At 42.4% G+C, this 19,966-nt stretch overlaps 1 protein-coding gene across 2 annotated transcripts in view; it reads left to right on the forward strand.

The window, feature by feature from the left end:
- Positions 1-10,609, forward strand: part of lingo4b (leucine rich repeat and Ig domain containing 4b) — a 31,369-nt gene extending 20,760 nt beyond the window's left edge. The window contains exons 1-3 of one of the 2 annotated variants that reach the window (XM_033639976.2): positions 3,615-3,750; positions 7,238-7,353; positions 7,524-10,609. In XM_033639976.2, coding sequence (XP_033495867.2) covers positions 7,536-9,350 — 1,815 coding nt within the window. In that variant the 5' untranslated portion in view covers positions 3,615-3,750; positions 7,238-7,353; positions 7,524-7,535 and the 3' untranslated portion in view covers positions 9,351-10,609. Of the gene's footprint in view, positions 1-3,614; positions 3,751-7,237; positions 7,354-7,523 lie in introns of those variants that run through there. The other variant, XM_033639975.2, reaches the window with a different exon arrangement.
- The last annotated feature ends 9,357 nt before the right edge of the window (positions 10,610-19,966 follow it).

Here is a 19,966-nt window from a genome sequence, read left to right on the forward strand (position 1 = left end):
TTCACCCAAAAGACGGGCAGACTCTGCCAAAGGATTGTCTGAAGAGAAGTTACATCCGACTGGATTTGATATTGTTTGCATTTTGGCACGGAGACGTTTGATTAGATAAGAGTTGGCTCCGGCTCGGCTTCAGGAGAGTTTTGAGTTACACAAAAAGGTTACATCAAACGGCAGCTTTGTGCTTGTCATTCCAAGAAACGCCCAGATGGACCCTCGGCAACAAAACAACATTAATATCAAACTGAACAGAAGTGTACAAACAGCAGATAGTTGAGTTTGATTAATAAAAGCTTTGATAGAGTTATCTCATAATATATAGCTGAAAACTGACACAACAAATAATTACTTTATATTTACAGATGGCCGAATGATGAATTTATCACAAATAGTCAATACACTTCGTATAAATGACAGACAGGTGAAGAACAAGTGTGACGACTGAGAGATGAACTGTTAGTCATTGTGCAATTTTATAATTGACAGAGAACAGTAATTTTAAAAAATCCTCAAACCAACCAACACAACTATCGTCAACCAAGTTATGAACAGGTTTTTGATTATCATGAGCGTGCAGAGTAAAGTACAGATATCTGACCAGAAAATGACTCTGTGAGAAGTTAAAGTTGGCAGTCAGAATATTATTTGAGTAATTTGAGTGATGAAGAATCAAAAGAAATGTCATGATAAAATGTACTTAAATGTACTTAACTATTCAAAGTAAAAGTACAAATAATAAAAAAAGCAAGCGGTCAGAGTTTTGAGGAAGTTTGTTTCTTCTAAACATGAACACCACCTTTAAAATGGAGCGTACGTTACACTGGGAGAAACACAAGGTCTTTCTCACAACTTCTGTATGTCCATTCCTTCCTTCCTTGTTCCTTCCTTGCTTCCTTGTTCCTTCCTTCCTTCCTTGTTCCTTCCCTATTTTGTAGTAAGTAACTAAGATGCTGAGGGGAAATGTATCAGAATAAAAGTAGACATTGTTTTTAGGAAATGTGTTGGAGCAAAAATGAAAGTTGACAGAAATGTAAAAACTCAAGTAAAGTACAGATACTCCCAAAAATCTTAAATACTTTAGCAAAGTATTATTACTTCTGTCTGTTTTCAAAATACACTTCTGTTTTCACAGGAAATGTACAGTTTGTGGTTATGTTGAGAAAAAAGAACAGGGTCTGGCTTTACCATCTTACAGGAAGTAAACAACGGCCTCCTGGGTGAAAGTCGGTGGTTGTTCAACACCAATTAACAACATACTTGTTTGTGTCTTAGTGAGTCGTTGCTGTGTTTCCAGCAGATTTTAGCTCCCAGTTTGAGTGTTTTATAGCAACCAATCACCAGTTTTCCAGCTGGGATTTTGCCCCCTGAATCTGTGTTTTAGGCTAGACAGGATCTTTTCCTAACCAGAACCAGGGGCATCATGTTGGGAGGCTGATCACCCAGGGCCCAAAGAGGAGGCGGCCCTTGATAAGCCTTGATGAAAAGTTTGATTTTGTTTGCAATTTTTTATAAACATTAAGTGTCATCACTAAATTAAAATTGGCTTAATAAATCAGTTGAAAAACTGAACTCCGTAATTAATATAATAATTGAGGCTCTCTGAGGCCCCTCTCACCCCTCAAAGGCACAAAATGGTTCAGTCTGCCCTGCACTAGGATTTGTCTCTATACGCAGCTCGAGCCGAGTGTACGCTGGTGCTCCTGCACCATAAACACTGTCATGTCTGTCCCTGATAAATGGAAATCATTGTTCCATAAAAGAAACGAAAGGGAATAAAGAAGCAAACTGACTTTTTAAAAACATAAATTAATAAAAAGAGAAGAACTGCTTATCCATAGGGCCAGAGTCAGGTGCTCCTCCCCCGACCGTGACCAAGTGGTTTTTGTGCCTAAACATGACCATATGTTAACCACATGTTAACCACATGTTAACCACAGTGTTGTTACGATGTGTCTGCTACATAATAATGAACAAATATAATGTAGCTGTGGTTTGCAGAAATGTACGATGCCAACATTTATTGTGACGATTGGGTTTTTTCTCTCTGTCTAATGTTGGTGGTATTTCCAGCCTGTATTTACAGAGCTATACAAACTGTAGTTTCTGTTTCTGTTGGGAACAGAACCAAGACTGTGAATGGGAGTCTACTGTCTAATTCGTAAAAACCTTTTGGTTATACAAACATCTTCCTGTTGATTTGACATGAAGCCGTTCTGTTTTATATTCGTGAAGGAATCACACGTGTTCAGAGGTCTCTGTGTGTCTCTGTATGTGTCTGCTGTCTGCTCTCATCTGAAGCTGCATCAGTAATAGAAACAACCAGTGGCCGTGCGTAATAGAAAATAGTTATCATAATTAACAGTGTAACCGGACACTCATGTGACTGCGTTCCCCCGGGGTGACAAATACATGTCCAAATTACAGATGCATCCATTCCCTCACTTTCTAATTTGACGGACGGGGTCAGTCCTGGCCGTGACTCCGAGGTCGCCACCTTTGGCTGGGCCGTAGCTTTATGATGTGTACAGAGACCCAGTGGAGGAGCGATCCCGATCCCTGATTGGCCATGAAGGCTGAGCAACTGACAGCCTGCCCACCCGCCTGAGATATCACACACCTGCCAGTCTCTGTCTCTCACAAGTTGGCTCAGCAGGGATCAACACATTTAAATTGTGAGCCCCTCCCATGTGGACACGGAGAGGAGACGAAGGAGACTGATGTGGCGTTCCAATATATGATGCCAATAATCACTTTGATCACATCTGAATGTTTGCCCATCATGAGACCAAAAACACTGCTGTAAGGAAATCACAGAGTTCTTTAGCTCTTTGAAACCGTCAAAACCGTCTCTCGTGGACGGCTTATAGCATAATGTAGTGACGTCATCACAAGGGGAAAATGTCGTGGCATAAAAGACAGAAGTCTTTGCTTCCTGTTGCAAAAAGAATGACTGCTCTGGCTCTTCTAGTTTTTTATTTTAGCTTGATTTTAAACAGGATCATGAAAACAACACCTCCCCTCAGCCACCTGTGGGAGCTCCTTTTCACCTGGTTAAAGCACCACCATCTTATCATGTCAGCAAAACTCAGTATTTAAAGGTCAAATATTCATCAGGCCTTTAAACAAGAATCACCTCACAGAAACAACTAAAGACTGAACACAGATTGTTTTACTGCAGCTTTGGGTGAGAGCACGTCCTCCTGATCCTGGTAACTGGCTGGATTTGGATAAAAAGCCAGTATCGGTGTGTGTGTGCTGTGATATATCGGTGTGTGTGTGTGCTGTGATATATCGGTGTGTGTGTGTGTGTGTGTGTGTGTGCTGTGATATATCGGTGTGTGTGTGTGTGTGTGTGTGTGTGTGTGTGTGCTGTGATATATCGGTGTGTGTGTGCTGTGATATATCGGTGTGTGTGTGTGTGTGTGTGTGTGTGCTGTGATATATCGGTGTGTGTGTGCTGTGATATATTGGGGTGTGTGTGTGTGTGCTGTGATATATCGGTGTGTGTGCTCTGATATATCGGTCTAACAGGAGTCCTGGGAGTCTCAAAGAGCACCAGTGTTGGGTTGTGAGTCAGCGCCCCCAGCCAACCAGTATAAGAGCTGTGTGCATGAGGAGCAGGGATGAGATAAAGAGTGTGTAGCTCTGGGACTGTCGACAACTCTGCCATTCAGAGGAGACGCTGCAGCGAGGGCGAGTCGCTGCTCTGCAAACTGTCTGATGGTGGGGAGTGAGAAGCTGCAGCTGCTGCAGGTTAGACTTGAGTCTGACATTTGGATTGTCTCAGCTGTGTGTCTGAAGTATGGCATGTTATATCTCTGCTGGTTATGAAACAACGTGGCTCTGTTTGAGTTTCTGTGTTGGGCTTTGAGTTGTGTGTTGGACGCTGGAGGAGCTGTGTGAAGAATTAGAGCTGATGTTTTCAGGTTAGTTTCCTTTGTTGGTGCGCTGTAGCAGGTTTCAGCGGCGGTTGTTGGAGAGGCAAATACATAATTTACATCACATAGTTTCCAGCACCTGTTTATTGGACTGAAAGGCCTGACACCGGCAGAATAATGTAATTATGTAATGTTTCAGTGCGCTGCGTTTCACATTAGTGGGGCTGTTTTTGGACTTCTTTCCTCAACAGTGTGCAGACAGCTTTTCTTCTTCACTCAGCGTCATCATCAGTCACATTATTGTTTATTTCATAACGTCTGTTTTCATCCGTCTCTTCATGATTTAAGAATTAATCTGGGTTTGAGCACATTTTTCTACTTTAGATTTAAAAGTATTGTCTCATCTGGGCAACGCTGTTTTTCATGTCTTCTAAACTGAAAAGGATGCTCTTTTTTTTTTTCTCTCTCTCTTTAAAATCTTCATTATTCAGACCCATTGTATTATTTAAGCATATTCTCAGCTGGCTTCTCCTTCAGATGAGAGATCTCAGAACTCTAACTGTGATTCAGAAGATGCTTTCCATTCATGTCAGGAACTGGAGCAGATTAGGCGTCTTTCTTTCAGATGTTTGACACTAATTTCTCACTTTGAAACAAAGTTCTTACATAAAAAAATGTTATTAATTGAAATTTATTGAACCTTTTTAGAATCTTTTGGCTGAATTTGAAAGGCTGTGTCTTTATACAGAGTCATGTTATAGATGTGCAGCACAAAAATACAAATAATGATGAAATATTAAAAGCAAAGAAAAGTAAGTTATGACTTAAATTAAGTTTCAAGTGAGGTCCAATACTGCAGCCCAAAATTACAAATTTCTCTCGAAGAGCTTTGCAGCATCCCATACTCATGGAGTTTTAATCTGGATTCAGAAACTCTAGTCAGACCTTTGGAAGAGCAACAGAGTAGAGATGATGCAGTGATTGTACTATTCTGGGCTGATAGCAATGTTTTTGTGTTGTTTATTTTGTTTTTGTTGTTATTTATTCCCCCGGAGAACTGTTTTAACAATACTTAGTCTGTCATTACACTACCTTTGAATGAACACAAATTAATCAGAAACATCCATAAAACAACCTTTAATATAACTTTCTGTCACATTAAAAAAACTGCTTCAGAGGCCTCTTTAGTAAATATAATATGTCATGATTCCTTCTCTAATATCCTTCTCATGTTGCTGTGAAAACATCAACACGTTTCTCCTTCAAACATCTGAATTTATTCAAGGTTCTCAACAAAAACTACGTTTTATAAATTATAATTTGCCTTCACCAAACACTCATTTTTACTGAGTAGAGCTTAAATGCATCATAATGCCACTTCAGTTAGTTTCATCCCAACTCTGCTCTCTCAGTGGACTTTCACATCTGCATGTTACGCGCTAGGTGTCCTGAGTGTGTGAACAGCAGCCTCCCAGGTGAAAGTCCAGGGTTCGGACCCATCCATCATAGCTCTCGCTCGCCGTATAGGGTCTTCACAGCTACTTATATTACATTGTTACTGGCAGCGTTTCAAACTAACGCTGTCCACAGCGTATCATTCTGCCATGGCAGGTGCCATCCAGCAACTGGTGCTGTCCGGCCAATCAGTGACGTATCAAAACACCCTGAAATTTTACGTCTGGCTGCATTACAAACTGACGCCACCCAGCAGCGTGTCATACCTCTGTAAAAGGTGACTTTTGGCATCAGGTGTCTGACGCCGAAATAACTGCGGTATTTGAGCCACTTTGGAATGAGAACGTGTTGAATTTACCACCGCCCAACATCATTTTTACTGAGTAGAACTTGAACACATCATAATGTAGCTCAACGCAAACTCTGTCAGCAGGTACTTCGAGCCATCAACACTTCTGACCAATCAGCATAAAGCGATGCATCGCTACAGAGTAAGAATCTCTCTCCCAGACAAACCAACACATTCGCACTCCACCCTCTTCACACAGACGTTTGGTCATGAACTTTCCACATCAAGATATGACGTGCAAGGTACCCTGGGTGCGTTGGTTGGGTTTAGGAAAAAAGAACAGGGTTTGGCTTTACAATCTTACAGGAAGTGAACTACAGCCTCCGGGGTGAAAGTCTGTGGTTTTGGACACATCCACCCCCCCCTCCCACCCGCTCGACTGTAGTTTGTCCCTCTTAACTTACATTGTTGTCCCACCATGTCTCTACCTGACATCACCAGGCATCGTTACAGAATAAAGGTGACTGTAACATGTCAGGGCAGCTTTTTTCGTCCGTGTCTGATGCCAAAGTCACGGACCAAGCACCTGCATTCACCGACCTCTGAGTGAGACCAGGTTGGACAAGCATGTGATAGATAGATAGATAGATAGATAGATAGATAGATAGATAGATAGATAGATAGATTTTTTTTAAAATGTTGTTCTGGACTATTTGGTATTTAAACTCCTTTTATTCTGAAAGTCTACATCCTCCTTCCCCTGTCTCTGTCTCTGGCTCTGGCTCCAGTTGGCGTGCCTAAATCCAGATGCCTGGGCCAGGGGGGCAAAGCTCTCATCCCCCTGAGGCTTCATCTGCACAGAGACGCTGCGCATGAGGCCGCGCTCACTAATACCTTTTTGTTGTTTTTAGGGCAGATCATATGTGGACACTTCCACGCGTGTTAAGTTGCCCAGTCTTTGGGAGGATAAAACATCCAGAGTAAAAAGTGAGACATATTCTTTGATAATCAGTTAAGTAGGGATTTTGTTGTCTGTGGTACAGAGATGTAGGCCGCTCTTATCAGCCGCGACATCTGCTTCACGCTGGACGCACTCCGTGTGTACTTTGAGCTGTGTTCACTGTCATATCAAATGGCACGTACAGAGCATACACAGAGGGAGCTCCAGAAATTCATTATGGGATGTTGTGAGCAGTAGAAATAGTGTCACTGTGTTATTGTCTTGGTTTTGTCCTGGTCTTCATACACAGTTTAATATGGCATTCAAACCTGATTCAACACTCGACAACAAACAATTAGAAAGTGTTTGTCTCTCCTTCACTTCTGATCCACATTAGTACCCCAGTCACTCGTCTCTCTGAGACCAGCTGGCACTAAATGAATTATTGAGAACCAGGGCAGGACCGCCTGCTCACTAAGTTGTATTTGTAGCTGGTTTTTAATTTGTCTGCTTTGTCCTGGTTTTCCATCAGCAGCAGGAGGAAAACATCCAAGTTGGAGTTTTTCTTGTTTTAGTCCCCCCCCTCACTGTGGTGGTGGTGGATATATTTAAACTGAAGGTGAACATCCTTAGAGCTTTTGCTTTAAAGACTTGTTTCTCTCTATCTGTCCTTTCCAGGCCACCGTACAGGGCATGCTACTGTCAGAACCACATCTCTACAGAGGACTTAGCTCAAGTCTGATTCCTACGTGACTGCCACTGGTTATGAGAATCTGCACACCGAGACTGAACCGGTATGTCCTGACACAAGTTTAAACTAAATGAGGAAAATAAATCCATTAAAATCAGTTCTGATGCTTTATCTCTTATAAACATCAAATTATTGTTTATTTATACCTGAACATTTCTGTATTATGGTCAAAAACATCAGAGCTCATGTCTTTGTGTCTGCGTCTCTCCTCAGGCCGGGGGTACGATGTATGTGGAGTCAGTTGTGCGATGGGGGGCGTGGAGCATCCTGCTGCAGCTTGGACTGGGTGTATCTGCAGGAAGCTGCCCTCCACGCTGTGTGTGTCGACCTGAGGCTAAAGAAGTGATCTGCTCTGGCAAACATTTGAACTCAGTGCCAGAGGGCTTTTCCAGCGATGCCAGGCGTTTGGATTTATCCCACAATAAGATTAAGACTGTGGGGCGCCGCCAGTTCTCTGGCCTCCTGCAACTTCAAGAGTTGGATCTCAGCGATAACATAATCTCCATGATTGAGGTGGAGGCTTTCCAGGGCCTGCAGAATCTCAGGACGCTTCGGATTAAGAATAACCGACTCAAGATCATCCCAGTCGGGGTGTTTTCTGGCCTGTCCAGTCTGCGCTACCTGGATCTGAGCCAGAATGAGATTCTGGTCTTTTTGGACTACACCTTCAAAGAAATGGTGAACCTTCAAACTCTGGAAGCCGAGGAGAACGACTTGGTCTTCATCTCCCAGCGGGCTTTCTTTGGCCTGCAGAATCTGCAGGAGCTCAACTTAGACCGCAGCAACCTGACCTCTGTCCCCACCGAAGCCTTGTCCCAGCTCCAGAGCCTGACATGTCTTCGCATGCTCCGCCTCACCATCTCCACACTGCCCAACAACGCTTTCCGACGACTCCACCGTCTGCGGAGCCTCCTGATAGCAAACTGGCCGGCCCTGGACACTGTGGCTAGCAACAGCCTGATTGGTCTTAATTTGACCTCGCTTGTCATCAGCAGCTGCAACCTAAGTACTGTTCCTTACTCAGCACTTCGTCACCTGGTGTATCTGCGCTACCTGGACCTGTCCTACAACCCCATCACTGTTATCCAGGGTAATCTGCTCGGGGACCTTCTGAGACTCCAAGAGTTACACCTAGCAGGGGGGAGCCTGCTACGAATAGAGCCGGGGGCCTTCAGGGGCCTGGCCTATTTCCGCATGCTTAATGTGACATCCAATCAGCTCACTACTTTAGAGGAGAGTGTCTTCCACTCTGTGGGGAACCTTCAGGTGCTGCGGTTGGATGGGAATCCCCTAGCATGCGACTGCCGGCTTCTTTGGGTGGTGCGCCGCAGATTGCGCTTGAACTTTGATGGACATCAGCCCACCTGTTCATCTCCTGATGCGGTGAGACAGCGGGAATTCAGAGACTTCTCCGAGAAGGAGCTCCCACGGCTGTTTACCTGCCGCCCTGCCCGTATCATGGACCGCAGGCCGCAGGAGGCCCGAGTAGAGGAGGGCACGACAGTTCTGTTCTCCTGTAAGGCCGATGGGGATCCATTCCCATCCATCACCTGGATCTCGTCCCATAAGAATGTGGTTTCTCCAACTGGACGAATCAGAGTTTTACTCAACGGTACTCTGGAAGTGCGCTTTGCCCAAGTTCAGGACAGCGGCACGTACCAGTGCCTGGCGGGCAATGCAGCCGGCAACGACAGCCTGACTGTGGGTCTGTATGTGAAGGGGCTCCCTCGGAACAGAACCATCCCCTTCTTCTCAGACGAGGGCTGGGTCGAGCCTTCAAACACCCAAGCTGCCAACTCCTCAGCTCAAATGGCCAAACCGTACCCGTTTGACGCAAAGACCCTGATCATCGCCACCACCATGGGCTTCCTGTCCTTCCTCAGCTCAGTGGCCATCTGTTTTGTCTTCATGTTCTTCTGGAGCCAGAGCAAAGGTCAGATCAAGCACACAGCGACCATTGACTTTGTTCCTCGCTCTTCGATGGGCGGTGGAGGAGGGGACGGAGGTGACGGTGGCAGGTTCACCATGAAACTTATTTAAAGCCGAGGAAGAGGTGAAAGGGGCGGCCATATTGACTCTGAGTTCTTCTGTACTGTGGACCCCTGATGGGACACTCGGGGACAGAGACCTCTGCTCACAGAGCCAGTTTGTTGTGCTCGCCCTCTTCTAATTTTAGAGTGAAAGTTGCATCTCAGCAGCCACCTCACTGTCAAATGAATATCTCATGACGTTGGACCAGATTGTAGACAGAGCGCTCTCGTGGTTGCTGTGCTTTTCTTTCCAGCAACTTTTACTATGAATAAGCAACTGATGGCTCACTTAGCACAGGTCTCATTTTTAATGTAGCATGTTATTATAAACTAGTTTCAATTTTCACATGAAAAGAGTTTGACACATTTTTTTGCATCGTCCAAACATATCAGGTGCTTGTTAAATCATCTGTATTGTACAAGTGTGCTTGTATGTCTTCACTCGCCAATACAAGCCAAGTAAACATTTGCCCTTTTGACCCTCGGGTTGCTATTTCTGCTTCCCCACAGAGGATCATGTCAAAGACTGCCAATTCAGCATCGGCTGTGAGTGTATGTGACCACACAGCTTTTGATACTTGCAATAAATATATGGAATAGACTAGCCAAATAATTTCTGATCCTCAACTTTATGGTTCAGCATGCTTCGTGTGTGCTGCATTGGACATGTGCTTCTGTTAAAGGCACTGCTACACTTTAGATGCAAGTGCAAAGGGACTGATGGCATACCATAATGTACATAGGAATGTATCCTTTCCCATTTCATACTTCAAACACATTTGTCAGGTCCAAATTGGATCTCTGTCTTTCTTTTGTAACATATTCTTTATCATGTATTTACAATAGACGACTGTTTGTTCCATCAGTATGATTTCTCCTTTTTATATTAAAGATAAAACACTTTTTTTTATTTTGTACCCATAGAAAAAACACTGAATAATATGTGCCTCAGTAACATTCTCACCGTCGACAGAGAGAATGCTCACCTGATCATTGTTATCTTGTAAATATTGAGGTCAAGGGCGTTTGTGTGCGGCGGGTACATTCTATCATTTTATCTAGTTCTGGGATTAGTGTCACTCATGCTCTTATTGTGTAGAAACCAAACTGTGTAGATGCACTACGCACAAACAATGCTTTATTCTGCCAGGAAACGAGGATGTAAATGATGTTCACACTCTGCAATGACAGATCTGTTTGCTATCTTCTTCATAACTGACTGATTTCTTTTTTTCATTTGACTTTATTAAATGCTTATATTTAAACCTACCGTGTGTGTGTGTGCGTGTGCATGTGCATGTGTGTGGATTGCCTTGAATTGTTTCATGGAAAATATTTTGGACTGTTATCAAATGGGGAGAAAAAACTGATCCAATCATCTCAAAACTAATCTCTCAGTGGATCTTCTTCTGAAACGACTCAATTGTTGGGAAATTGGCAGAGATGCAGACATTTTCTTGCATAACCAAAGAACTTAATCTCCGCGCTGTGAGTCCATTGTGAGGACTTTGTGTCTCAATCTGAGACACAAAGTGGCTGTGTTGCTCCTTTGTAAGACGACAAAGCTTCAGCTGGAAGTTTGCCACGCAACTCTATGCTTGTCTTCTTTTTTTAATGATTGACGAAGGATTATGTGCAGAGGAGTATCACTGAGGCTGTCTGTTTTCTCTCACAGCGTTGTGTACCCCTGCTAAAATACGAATGAATGTCTTTAGATATTTTTGACATTTCCTGTCTCCTCTGCTGCGCGTCCTCCACGGCTGACTCAACGTTAAAAACAGAATATTGCACTGAAATGGTGATAAACCAAATGGTGACAGGTGAATTAGCCTTGCAGCCCAGACGCCAGGAGAAAATACTGGAACTGAACATTTCTGCAGATCACAAATGCGTCACATTTGCATGTTTCATATGTATCATCATATTTATTCATTTATTTATTTGAAGCACATTTATAAACAACAAACGTTGGTCTCTTCACAAAGAGACTGAATAAAACAGAGGCATGTTAAAAACCAATTGTAAATAAGAGAATTTAAGTAAGTTAACAAGAGCTTACAATATCTTGATCACAGACAGCTAATAAATAATTAAATATAGATAATTAAAAATGAAAAAGAAAACAAAAGGCTAAAGAAAAGAGATGGGTCTCAGGGTGGGTTTGAGATGAATCAGTAGAGAGGGACGATCTAATTTAGGGCCAACAACTGAGAATGTTTGATCACCTTTGGTTTCTCACTGGCTGGAGCGGAGAGCAGTGATTGGTCATCAGATCTGAGGGGTCATGAGGTGAACACATGATAAGCAGTTCAGAAATGTAACCAGGTGCAAGTTCATGCAGCTGTTCAGATCCCCCATCGATTCTAAAGGACAGGACTTTTCTAGGATTTGTAGATCTATAAATAAAGTCAATAAAATGCACAGACTTATTTGATTGGATGTCTGTAAGCCAATCACAGTGTTCCACACCATCTTAAGTGGTCTGCAGTAGTAGTATCCTGTGCATTCCAATCCCCATAGTACGCTAGAAAAAGATTAAGTATGTCCCAATGCAGAACGTCAAAAATACCAGGATGTTTGACTTCATCCGGGCAGATTTTGCAGTCTGTGAGCCAGCATGCTTTACTGGTTATTCTGACCTGCAATCCTCCAAACGATACGTCACATCGACCGACTTCCAGACAAATGACAGCTGACTGAAGCTGCAGTGACGGATGACAGCACATTCAGGTAGCTGATGACCAGTCGATAAGTAATAACAGGGATAATAATTGTTTAAGTGAACAATATTAAACATCACAAACACATAAAGGACAGACTTGTACAAATAACACTGACAGAGCTGCAGATGTAATTTCACTGTTGCAAATATTATATGTTAGAATCTACAGTCTGTGCAGTGAGAACTTCAGAGTGAAACACATTGCAAAGCAACAACAGCAGAGCTCTGCAGGTCGACCGCTGTCTCTGGTGAACTTGGTAAGTGCCGTCTGTTTTATCTCCGATATGAAAGCAAGAAAGTCAAAGTTCAGGGTGTGATATGAAACAGTAGTGTGTCCTGATTTTTTGCAGACTGCATGCAACAGTATGTACGTTGCAACAGTACGAAAGTAAAAAGGAAATCATAACTATTTGATTGGATGTCTATAAGCCAATCACTGTATTTAACATCATTGACAGTGGACTGCAGTAGAGCCATGCCCCCCTTTTTTTAACAAGTATGGTCAGCCATGGGGTAAAGAGGAAGAGCAAGGCCCATTTCAGTCTATTAATCACATCGTTAAAGGACATCATTTGTGTTTAAAGTGTGTTTAAAGTGAACATGAGATATATTACTGACACGTGTCAGGATTTTGAAAAATATTCGTCCACTTGAACAGACGATGGATCTGAGTGTGATCGGTAAATTAAATACTGTTTAAATATATAAATTCTGTTCTGATTTAATTTTCTAACCATACAATCAGTTTATAAAGCATCGCCCATGTGCACAGAATATCTCTCAGGAGGTTTTCAGCAGACTGTTTTCTGGAGATACTTCAGTCGCGATGATAAATACAATACAAAATATAACTGCAATGTGCTTTATTCATAGATATGAGTTAATTATACATGAAAAATAAATAATCATGTTTTTTGTTCAGAAAAGGTCTGTGTAGACTATTTATCGTCAGTTTTGGTGTAAGGAGATTTCAGCGTTGACAACGAAAAATAACCCATATAATTAAGTATCCTAATAAAAAAAAAAAATGCAAATAATTAATGGGCACATTTGGAGTAGTAATCCACCATGACAATATTTTTTCGTGATGAAAACATAATTGGGTTCTGAGCATTTTAAACACACATAAAAAAAAATTAAAATTAATTCCGTACTTGACAGGTAACCAGTGAAGAGATGATGAGTACAGAGATATGGTCTCTGTTCCTGGTTCCAGTGAGGAGTCTTATTGCTGCGTTCTGTACAAGCTGCAGGTGAGACATGGCGACTGACTGATTCCTGCAAAGATGGAATTACAATAATCGAGGCGAGAGGAAATAAAAGCGTGCAGGAATGGTTTTAATTGTGAGTAGCAACTCTGACGGTTGATTTGTTCATCAAAATTTAAACCAGAATCAAAGAACACACCAAGATATTCTGCATGTAACTTTATAACAAGAGCAGTGACTGAGGCTGCAGACTAGACTGCCGAGCCAAAGATTAAGACTGAAGTTGGAGGAAGTTTTTTGCCATCCAGGATCATATCAGTGCTGTTAAAGTGACGCAGTAGCTGAGCTGACTTTGTCATCAGGAGGTGGAGGGGGTGGTCGATGGTGTGACCTCAGAGGGAGGCATGCCAAGCTGCAGACCACTGTTCAGAGCCAACAAACAACAAAACTGTTTTACAGCGAGTTGTTGCTGTGTTTCCAGCTGCTGCTCAGCCCCTGAACATTTGTGATTGTTAGTAACCTATTGCTTTTTTTCCAGCAGCAGTATTTTAAGTTCAGTCTTTGGGTTTTTGTGCCTAAACCTATCCACACGTTACCACAGCATTGTTGAAATGTAAAGTTTAAATGCATCTGCTACATAATGATGTACGAATGGTATGTGTTTGTGGTTTGCAGAAATGTGCAATGCCATATTTATTCCAGCAACTGCTTCACCTTTAGTGCAGTTTAAAGACCTGCAGTGCTCTGAGTTGATTTACTGGACAGAAAATCACTTTTTGTGTGTGATGCAGTCGCCCAGAATAATCAAAGAAAGAAAGAAAGAAAGAAAGGAAACTGATAATCACGTGTATGAGCAGAGATTTAAACCCTTTTGGATTATCTCTGCATGTCTCAATCTGTTATATAGGTCTGTCTGGTGGTGCTATCCTCCAGCCCAGCTTGGCCCGTCATATTATCTATTTTAATACAACTATTTGCTCCCATTGGACAGAAAGCCAAAGGGGCAGATTAAAGTGGTGTTTAAAAGCCACTCCCCTCCCATGACTGGCATGCACACACACACCACCAAGAACACTACGGTCTCTTTGCATCTGCTGTGAGGTGGGTCTCAGGCTCCTCCTCTGGTGTGACGGCGAGGATGGAAACATTTCTTTACAGCACAAGACACATTTTACATTTACGTTGAAGGCATTTGGCTGGCACTGTTATCCAGAGTGACGGGGGAATAGGCTTACATGATTAGATGACCTAAATTACAAGCAGCTAACAGCAAGGGTGGCAAAGCTGAGGTGCTGGAAATAGAATAACAAGTAAAAAGCAGTACGGTGTTTCTCTTTCAGAAGTCACATTATCCCTTTTTTATTATTAATATTATTCATTTTAGCTCTTGATCCTGGGGTTGCTTTATTGTTCTGAAATACAGTTGTTTTTATTGGCTCAAATTTTATTTCTTAGATTTGGGATTTTCCTCAGCAACTGAAAAAAATCTACTTTTCCTCCTTAAATGTCAATTTTCATACACTGATTTATTTGAATTTGAGATTAGAGTTAAACCTACACAGGATGTGGATCTCTGTGCATCCTTAAGCTCGTTTTTTATTATTCTGGTCTTGAAAATGTCTCAATGTGCTCTGCCTGCAGCTCTCACTGTCTCAACTTTGATTTTCCCTGGTTGTGACTCAGCTGGAGTTGACCTGCACAGGACGAAGGTGGTCTCTACAGCTCTTCAGCGAGGAGATGAGCGGTGACGAGAGGTCCTTGAAAAGATGAGAGAGATGAGGAAAAACCTTTCCAGCTGAATTACCATGACACAAGTGGGCATGACTCGACATATTAACTGAAACAACCCTCACCTTCTGCAGCAGCCTCACACAGACAGATGTTTTGCAGAAGAAATATTGTATTAATTTCTGGTGTGATCAGTCACAGTTATGTTTATCACACAGCAGAGGACTAAAATGTTGGATGTTTGAAAAGTGAAAAGACAACGTTGCTGTGGATCCCCACTAAGAGCGCAACATGTTCATTTAGGCCTCGGCATGGTGTCAGAGGAAAGGCCATTTTATTACCGTCCTCAGGGGGTGTTTTGGATTGTTGCAGCCCAAAATGTGATTTCACAGCAGCTTCTGCAGCATAAACATGATGCATGTTACAATATTTTCAGGCTGATTTTTTTGCGATGAAATGAGCAAGCAAATATATTTGCTCCTTCTTTTGTGAGTGTAACTCATTAAAAACCATCTTAATCCGGTGAGACACTAACATCACAACCAACCTACATATTTAATCTAACTCACCTCGATTATTATTATGCATCAGCCTCTGTCATGGCGATCATCACATCCTCACTGTGACCGTGTCACATGTCCACGTTTGGTCATGGACTTTCCACGTCCACATATGACGTCCAAGGTACCCTGGGTGTGTTGGTTGTTGACGTTCTGGGACGCCGTGTCAACTTCAGCCTGTTACATGCATTGTCTGTTTTCAAAATACACTTCTGTTTTCACAGGAAATGTACAGTTTGATACAGTCTCTTTCAAAATAAAAGCACTACGTCAGAACAACACTGCGAATTGGTGTTTTTTTATTTGACAACACACACATGGTTGGGTTTAGGAACAAGGAACAGGGTTTGGCTTTACAGTCATGCAAGAAGTGAACATCAGCCTCCCGGTGAAAGTCAGTGGATATTGGACTCGTCCACCCTACTTGGACCTCCACCCTCTTAATGTATGTTGTTGTCCTGCTGCATTTCTCCCTGATGTCGCCGAGCACCATTATAGAATAAAGACAACTGGCTGCGTACCATGCCGACATGAAAGGACAGCTTTTTGCATCAGTGTCTGACGCTGGCAGTTACTGAGCAAGCTCCAGGGTTGGTCTTACACTGAACACGTTTCCCCACAAAAACAATTAGCACAAGCCTATGACATTTTACATTGCATAAATTAGCTTAGCAACTACCAAAGTTTATCTCTACACATATGCAGCCAGGATAAATCACACACAGGACTTCGATGGCAGTGCATGGGGCTTTATTGTATTGAATGATAAATAATTGATTGATAAATGTGAATTAAAGTTTTGTTTCCTCTGAGAGAAATAGGTTCAGCTTATAAACATAAACAGGAGGTCTGCGGCACTGTGACATGTGGTTACACTTCTGGGGTGGTGCACTTCAGGCAACAGGTATAAATCCCCCTTTAAAGCTCTTCAAGTGGTCAGAAGATGCAACACACGTGCAGGTTCATTTTCCAACTTAGAAAATAAAACATCAGATTGTTGAGTCACTGTTCTGCCTCTGCTCCTCCACTGATCCTGTGGGTTTCTGTCTTGCTGTGGTTTGGGAGCAGAGAAAATGATCAGAGAATCACTAGAAGAAGGTTTAATCCTCTCTGGAGGTTTGCTAAATGAAATAATGAGTGACGAGTGTCTGTGTTTGTTATATTAAATTTCACAACACTTCATCGCTGTAAAAATGAAAAAACTAAACTGAAAACAAGTCGTCCATATTTGCAGTATTTGAATAATCATCTCATGTATGCAGATGATCAGGTGATCTCCTGCCTATACATCACTGGCCTACAACAGCTGCTGAAGATTTGCTCAAACTGTGGTGCTGGTTTAGACATCAAATATAACCCTAAGCTGAACCCTGCCAATGAGAGCAACATTATGATTGTTAGAAGGAAAGAAGACAGGAGATTTCCTGAATTCTTCTAATCTGGTGTTGCTCTTAACGTGTGTAATGAGATTTATTTAATCTCAGCCATCATGTTGCCAGTGATGTATCTGATGATGAAGATATCCACAGACAGATTGGAGAGTAAAGAGAGAAGCTCCTCTTAGAGCATGTTGTACGCTGCTCTATACTGCCCACGTGTGGCGCTCCTGTAGGATGCTCCTGTTGATGTGGCCTGGCGTGAGATTGCTTCTTAAACTTCCACGATGGTGTAGAGCCAGCCAAGTGTTTGTAAATGCAGGAGTGCCTTCCTACTTTGCCTTAATATGAAATATTAAATATTGATATATGAGCAGGCTCTCTGTCTCACACAGTGGTATCATCCAGGCTGTGGTCGACCCTGCTGAGCTCAGGCAGGATTCATCCAGACTGCGGGGCGTCTGACTCTGCAGCTTGTTCGTGGCTGCACTTTACTGAATCATGCTTTTCGTATAAACTTGTATAATGTGGTGTTCTGTATCTCTTGTATGTCTTGTCTCATACTATGTCTACATATTGAATTTATTAAGGACACAGAGAAAAAAATACGATATAATAAATTAATCATTATTATTATCATCATCATCATTCAAAAATATGAATAATGTTGTTTCTCTGAACATCAACAATGTTGTGTATTTGTTCCCAGTGTGATCCTACAGTCCACTGGTTCCACTGATTGTCTCCAGCTAGTGGTGCTAAAGCTACAAATTTAAGGGATTCATTACATTTAACAAGCATACACCAATTTACATCAATTATCTGTAAGTGTTTTAGGAAGTAAGTTGAAGGCAGTAATGATGAGCTGTGAGGCCTTTAGCCTGATTGGGTTTGGATAAAAGAGGAAAGTCTTCAGGTCATTAAAAGAAGGAGACAGTGTTTTTAATACAGGCTGCACAGACGAGTCATTTCATTATCATTTATAAGCATTTTATCCCTGATTGATATGACTTAACCTCATTATCTGATCACACTGTCCATGGGAACAAATATTTAACAACATTAGAAAACAATCTTATTTATCTGATTGCTTTTGTCTCGTGTTACTAGCTTTAATAAAAGACCTGTCATCAAACTAAAGGTTAAAAAGATTCAGCTCTGTGTTTCAGATCGTAGACTTTTGCCTTTAATCATATAAAAAAGCTTGAACGCTGACGTTTCAGGTGACAGCAGCTCAGTGCATAAGGACTTGGCTTTGGAACTGGAGGGTCGCCGGCTATGCGGACCAAGCATGGAGTGTGGACTGGGAGCTGGAGAGGTGCCAGTTCACCTCCTGGGCACTGCTGAGGTGCCCTTGAGCAAGGCACTGAACCCCCAACTGTTCGGGACCCCTGTTCAAGGCCCATGTGTAGGTCCTGTTTGTGCATGTGTGTGTATCTCAGGCCTGTGTGTGTGACAACATGGTGACAAATCCCCTCTGGGATTAATAAAGTATCTTCTTCTGCTTCTTTTTCTTCCTCCTGCACTTAATCATCCTCTCGTCCCTCCTCCTGATATGGTAACCTTAAAGGGAAGGAGCATAGCGGCTGATTTCACCATCAAACCCTCAACCAGCAACAGAAACAGCCGCTGCTGAAGGAGACGCATGACTCCTGCTGTGATCATTCAGGAGGCAGAATGATTACCTTGGAGTCTGAATCAAAGCTTGAAACTCTTGCTTTTGCTGCCATCTTGTGGTGGAAGTGTTCCCACCCCAGCACTGCACTGACTGCATGATATAAAATGACATCACTGTGGAGTGAGGTCATGTGTGCATCAGACTAGAAAGTTGAAACATTTAGAGGTTTCATCATCATATAGGAGACTGTTGGGCTGATGATGATGCAGTGAAGCAGAGGGGTAGAGAGACAGGAGGAAGGTCAGTGACTGATACATGAGATCCACACTAACAACCAGTGTTCATTAAATCTGAGCTACGAGCCACACACATGATTTCATCTGTTATGGTAGAACACTGAGCTGGCTGCTAATCTAAGCACCACACATTTGGGCTAAAATTAAACCAATCAAAAGGCAGCAGAATCTTCGTAAAGCGGTTCATGATTTGGGGTTAAACCTGTGTGACGATGTAATGAGTGAGTCTCAGTGAGCACAACAACTGGAGTTGAACCCCTGCAGTCTGGAGCTGCTCTTACATCTGTAAGTAAGGAGTTACATCCCTGACTGAACTCAAAGGGGCTGATTTAAGGGGCGACATTAAGAGACGATTAAGGCATTCAAAAGATGTTCAAAAAGGGAAATTGGCTCCCCAGTGGGTGGTTCTTACAGGTTTGTTTCTCCACCTGTGCGTGGCATACAGGGCTTCCTGAATCGAGGAAATGCAGGAATTTCTCCTCAGAATAGCCTCACGCTGGTTCCTCCCTGCAACAAGCTGGCTGCTCCCAAACTCCTCAAAGAAAGCCAGATGACGCTTTAGACGGTGCAGAGAGCAATCTCCTGGAAATGGAAGCATGTGTTTAGTTGCTTCCACTAACATCCATTCACCATCTAGAGTGGCTGAATTTTTCAAATTTGAATCAATTAACTTCACAAATGCGAACGCAGCAGAGCCAAAGTGCTGATTCATTCCCAGTCAGGCACTCAGGCACTATTGACACATATTGATTAGACATTACAGTAGACGCAGTTGCTGAAGCAATATCATTATTGGCTGTTGGTGTGAGGGCTTGTGTGCAAACACAAAATGGCCCTGAGTATTTCCCTGCAGCCTCATATATCGTGTCAGAAGGTCAAGTGAAATATGGAATATGGAAGTGGACTTATGTTGTTTTGTTTTTGTCCAACAGCGTTAGAATATGACATTTAGAAAATATTTTCCCAAATCTCAGACCTGGATAAAAACAATGTGATCAACACCACAAAGAGATTCAAATGAACACAACACGAGTGATTCAACAGTCAGATGAAAAATGATGTGTGGAAATATGTTGAGACTCAGCAACAGGTATGACGCTGCACGCCTCTAATTAAAA

This window comes from Epinephelus lanceolatus, chromosome 10, assembly GCF_041903045.1.
Source record: "Epinephelus lanceolatus isolate andai-2023 chromosome 10, ASM4190304v1, whole genome shotgun sequence".
NCBI lineage: Eukaryota > Metazoa > Chordata > Actinopteri > Perciformes > Serranidae > Epinephelus > Epinephelus lanceolatus.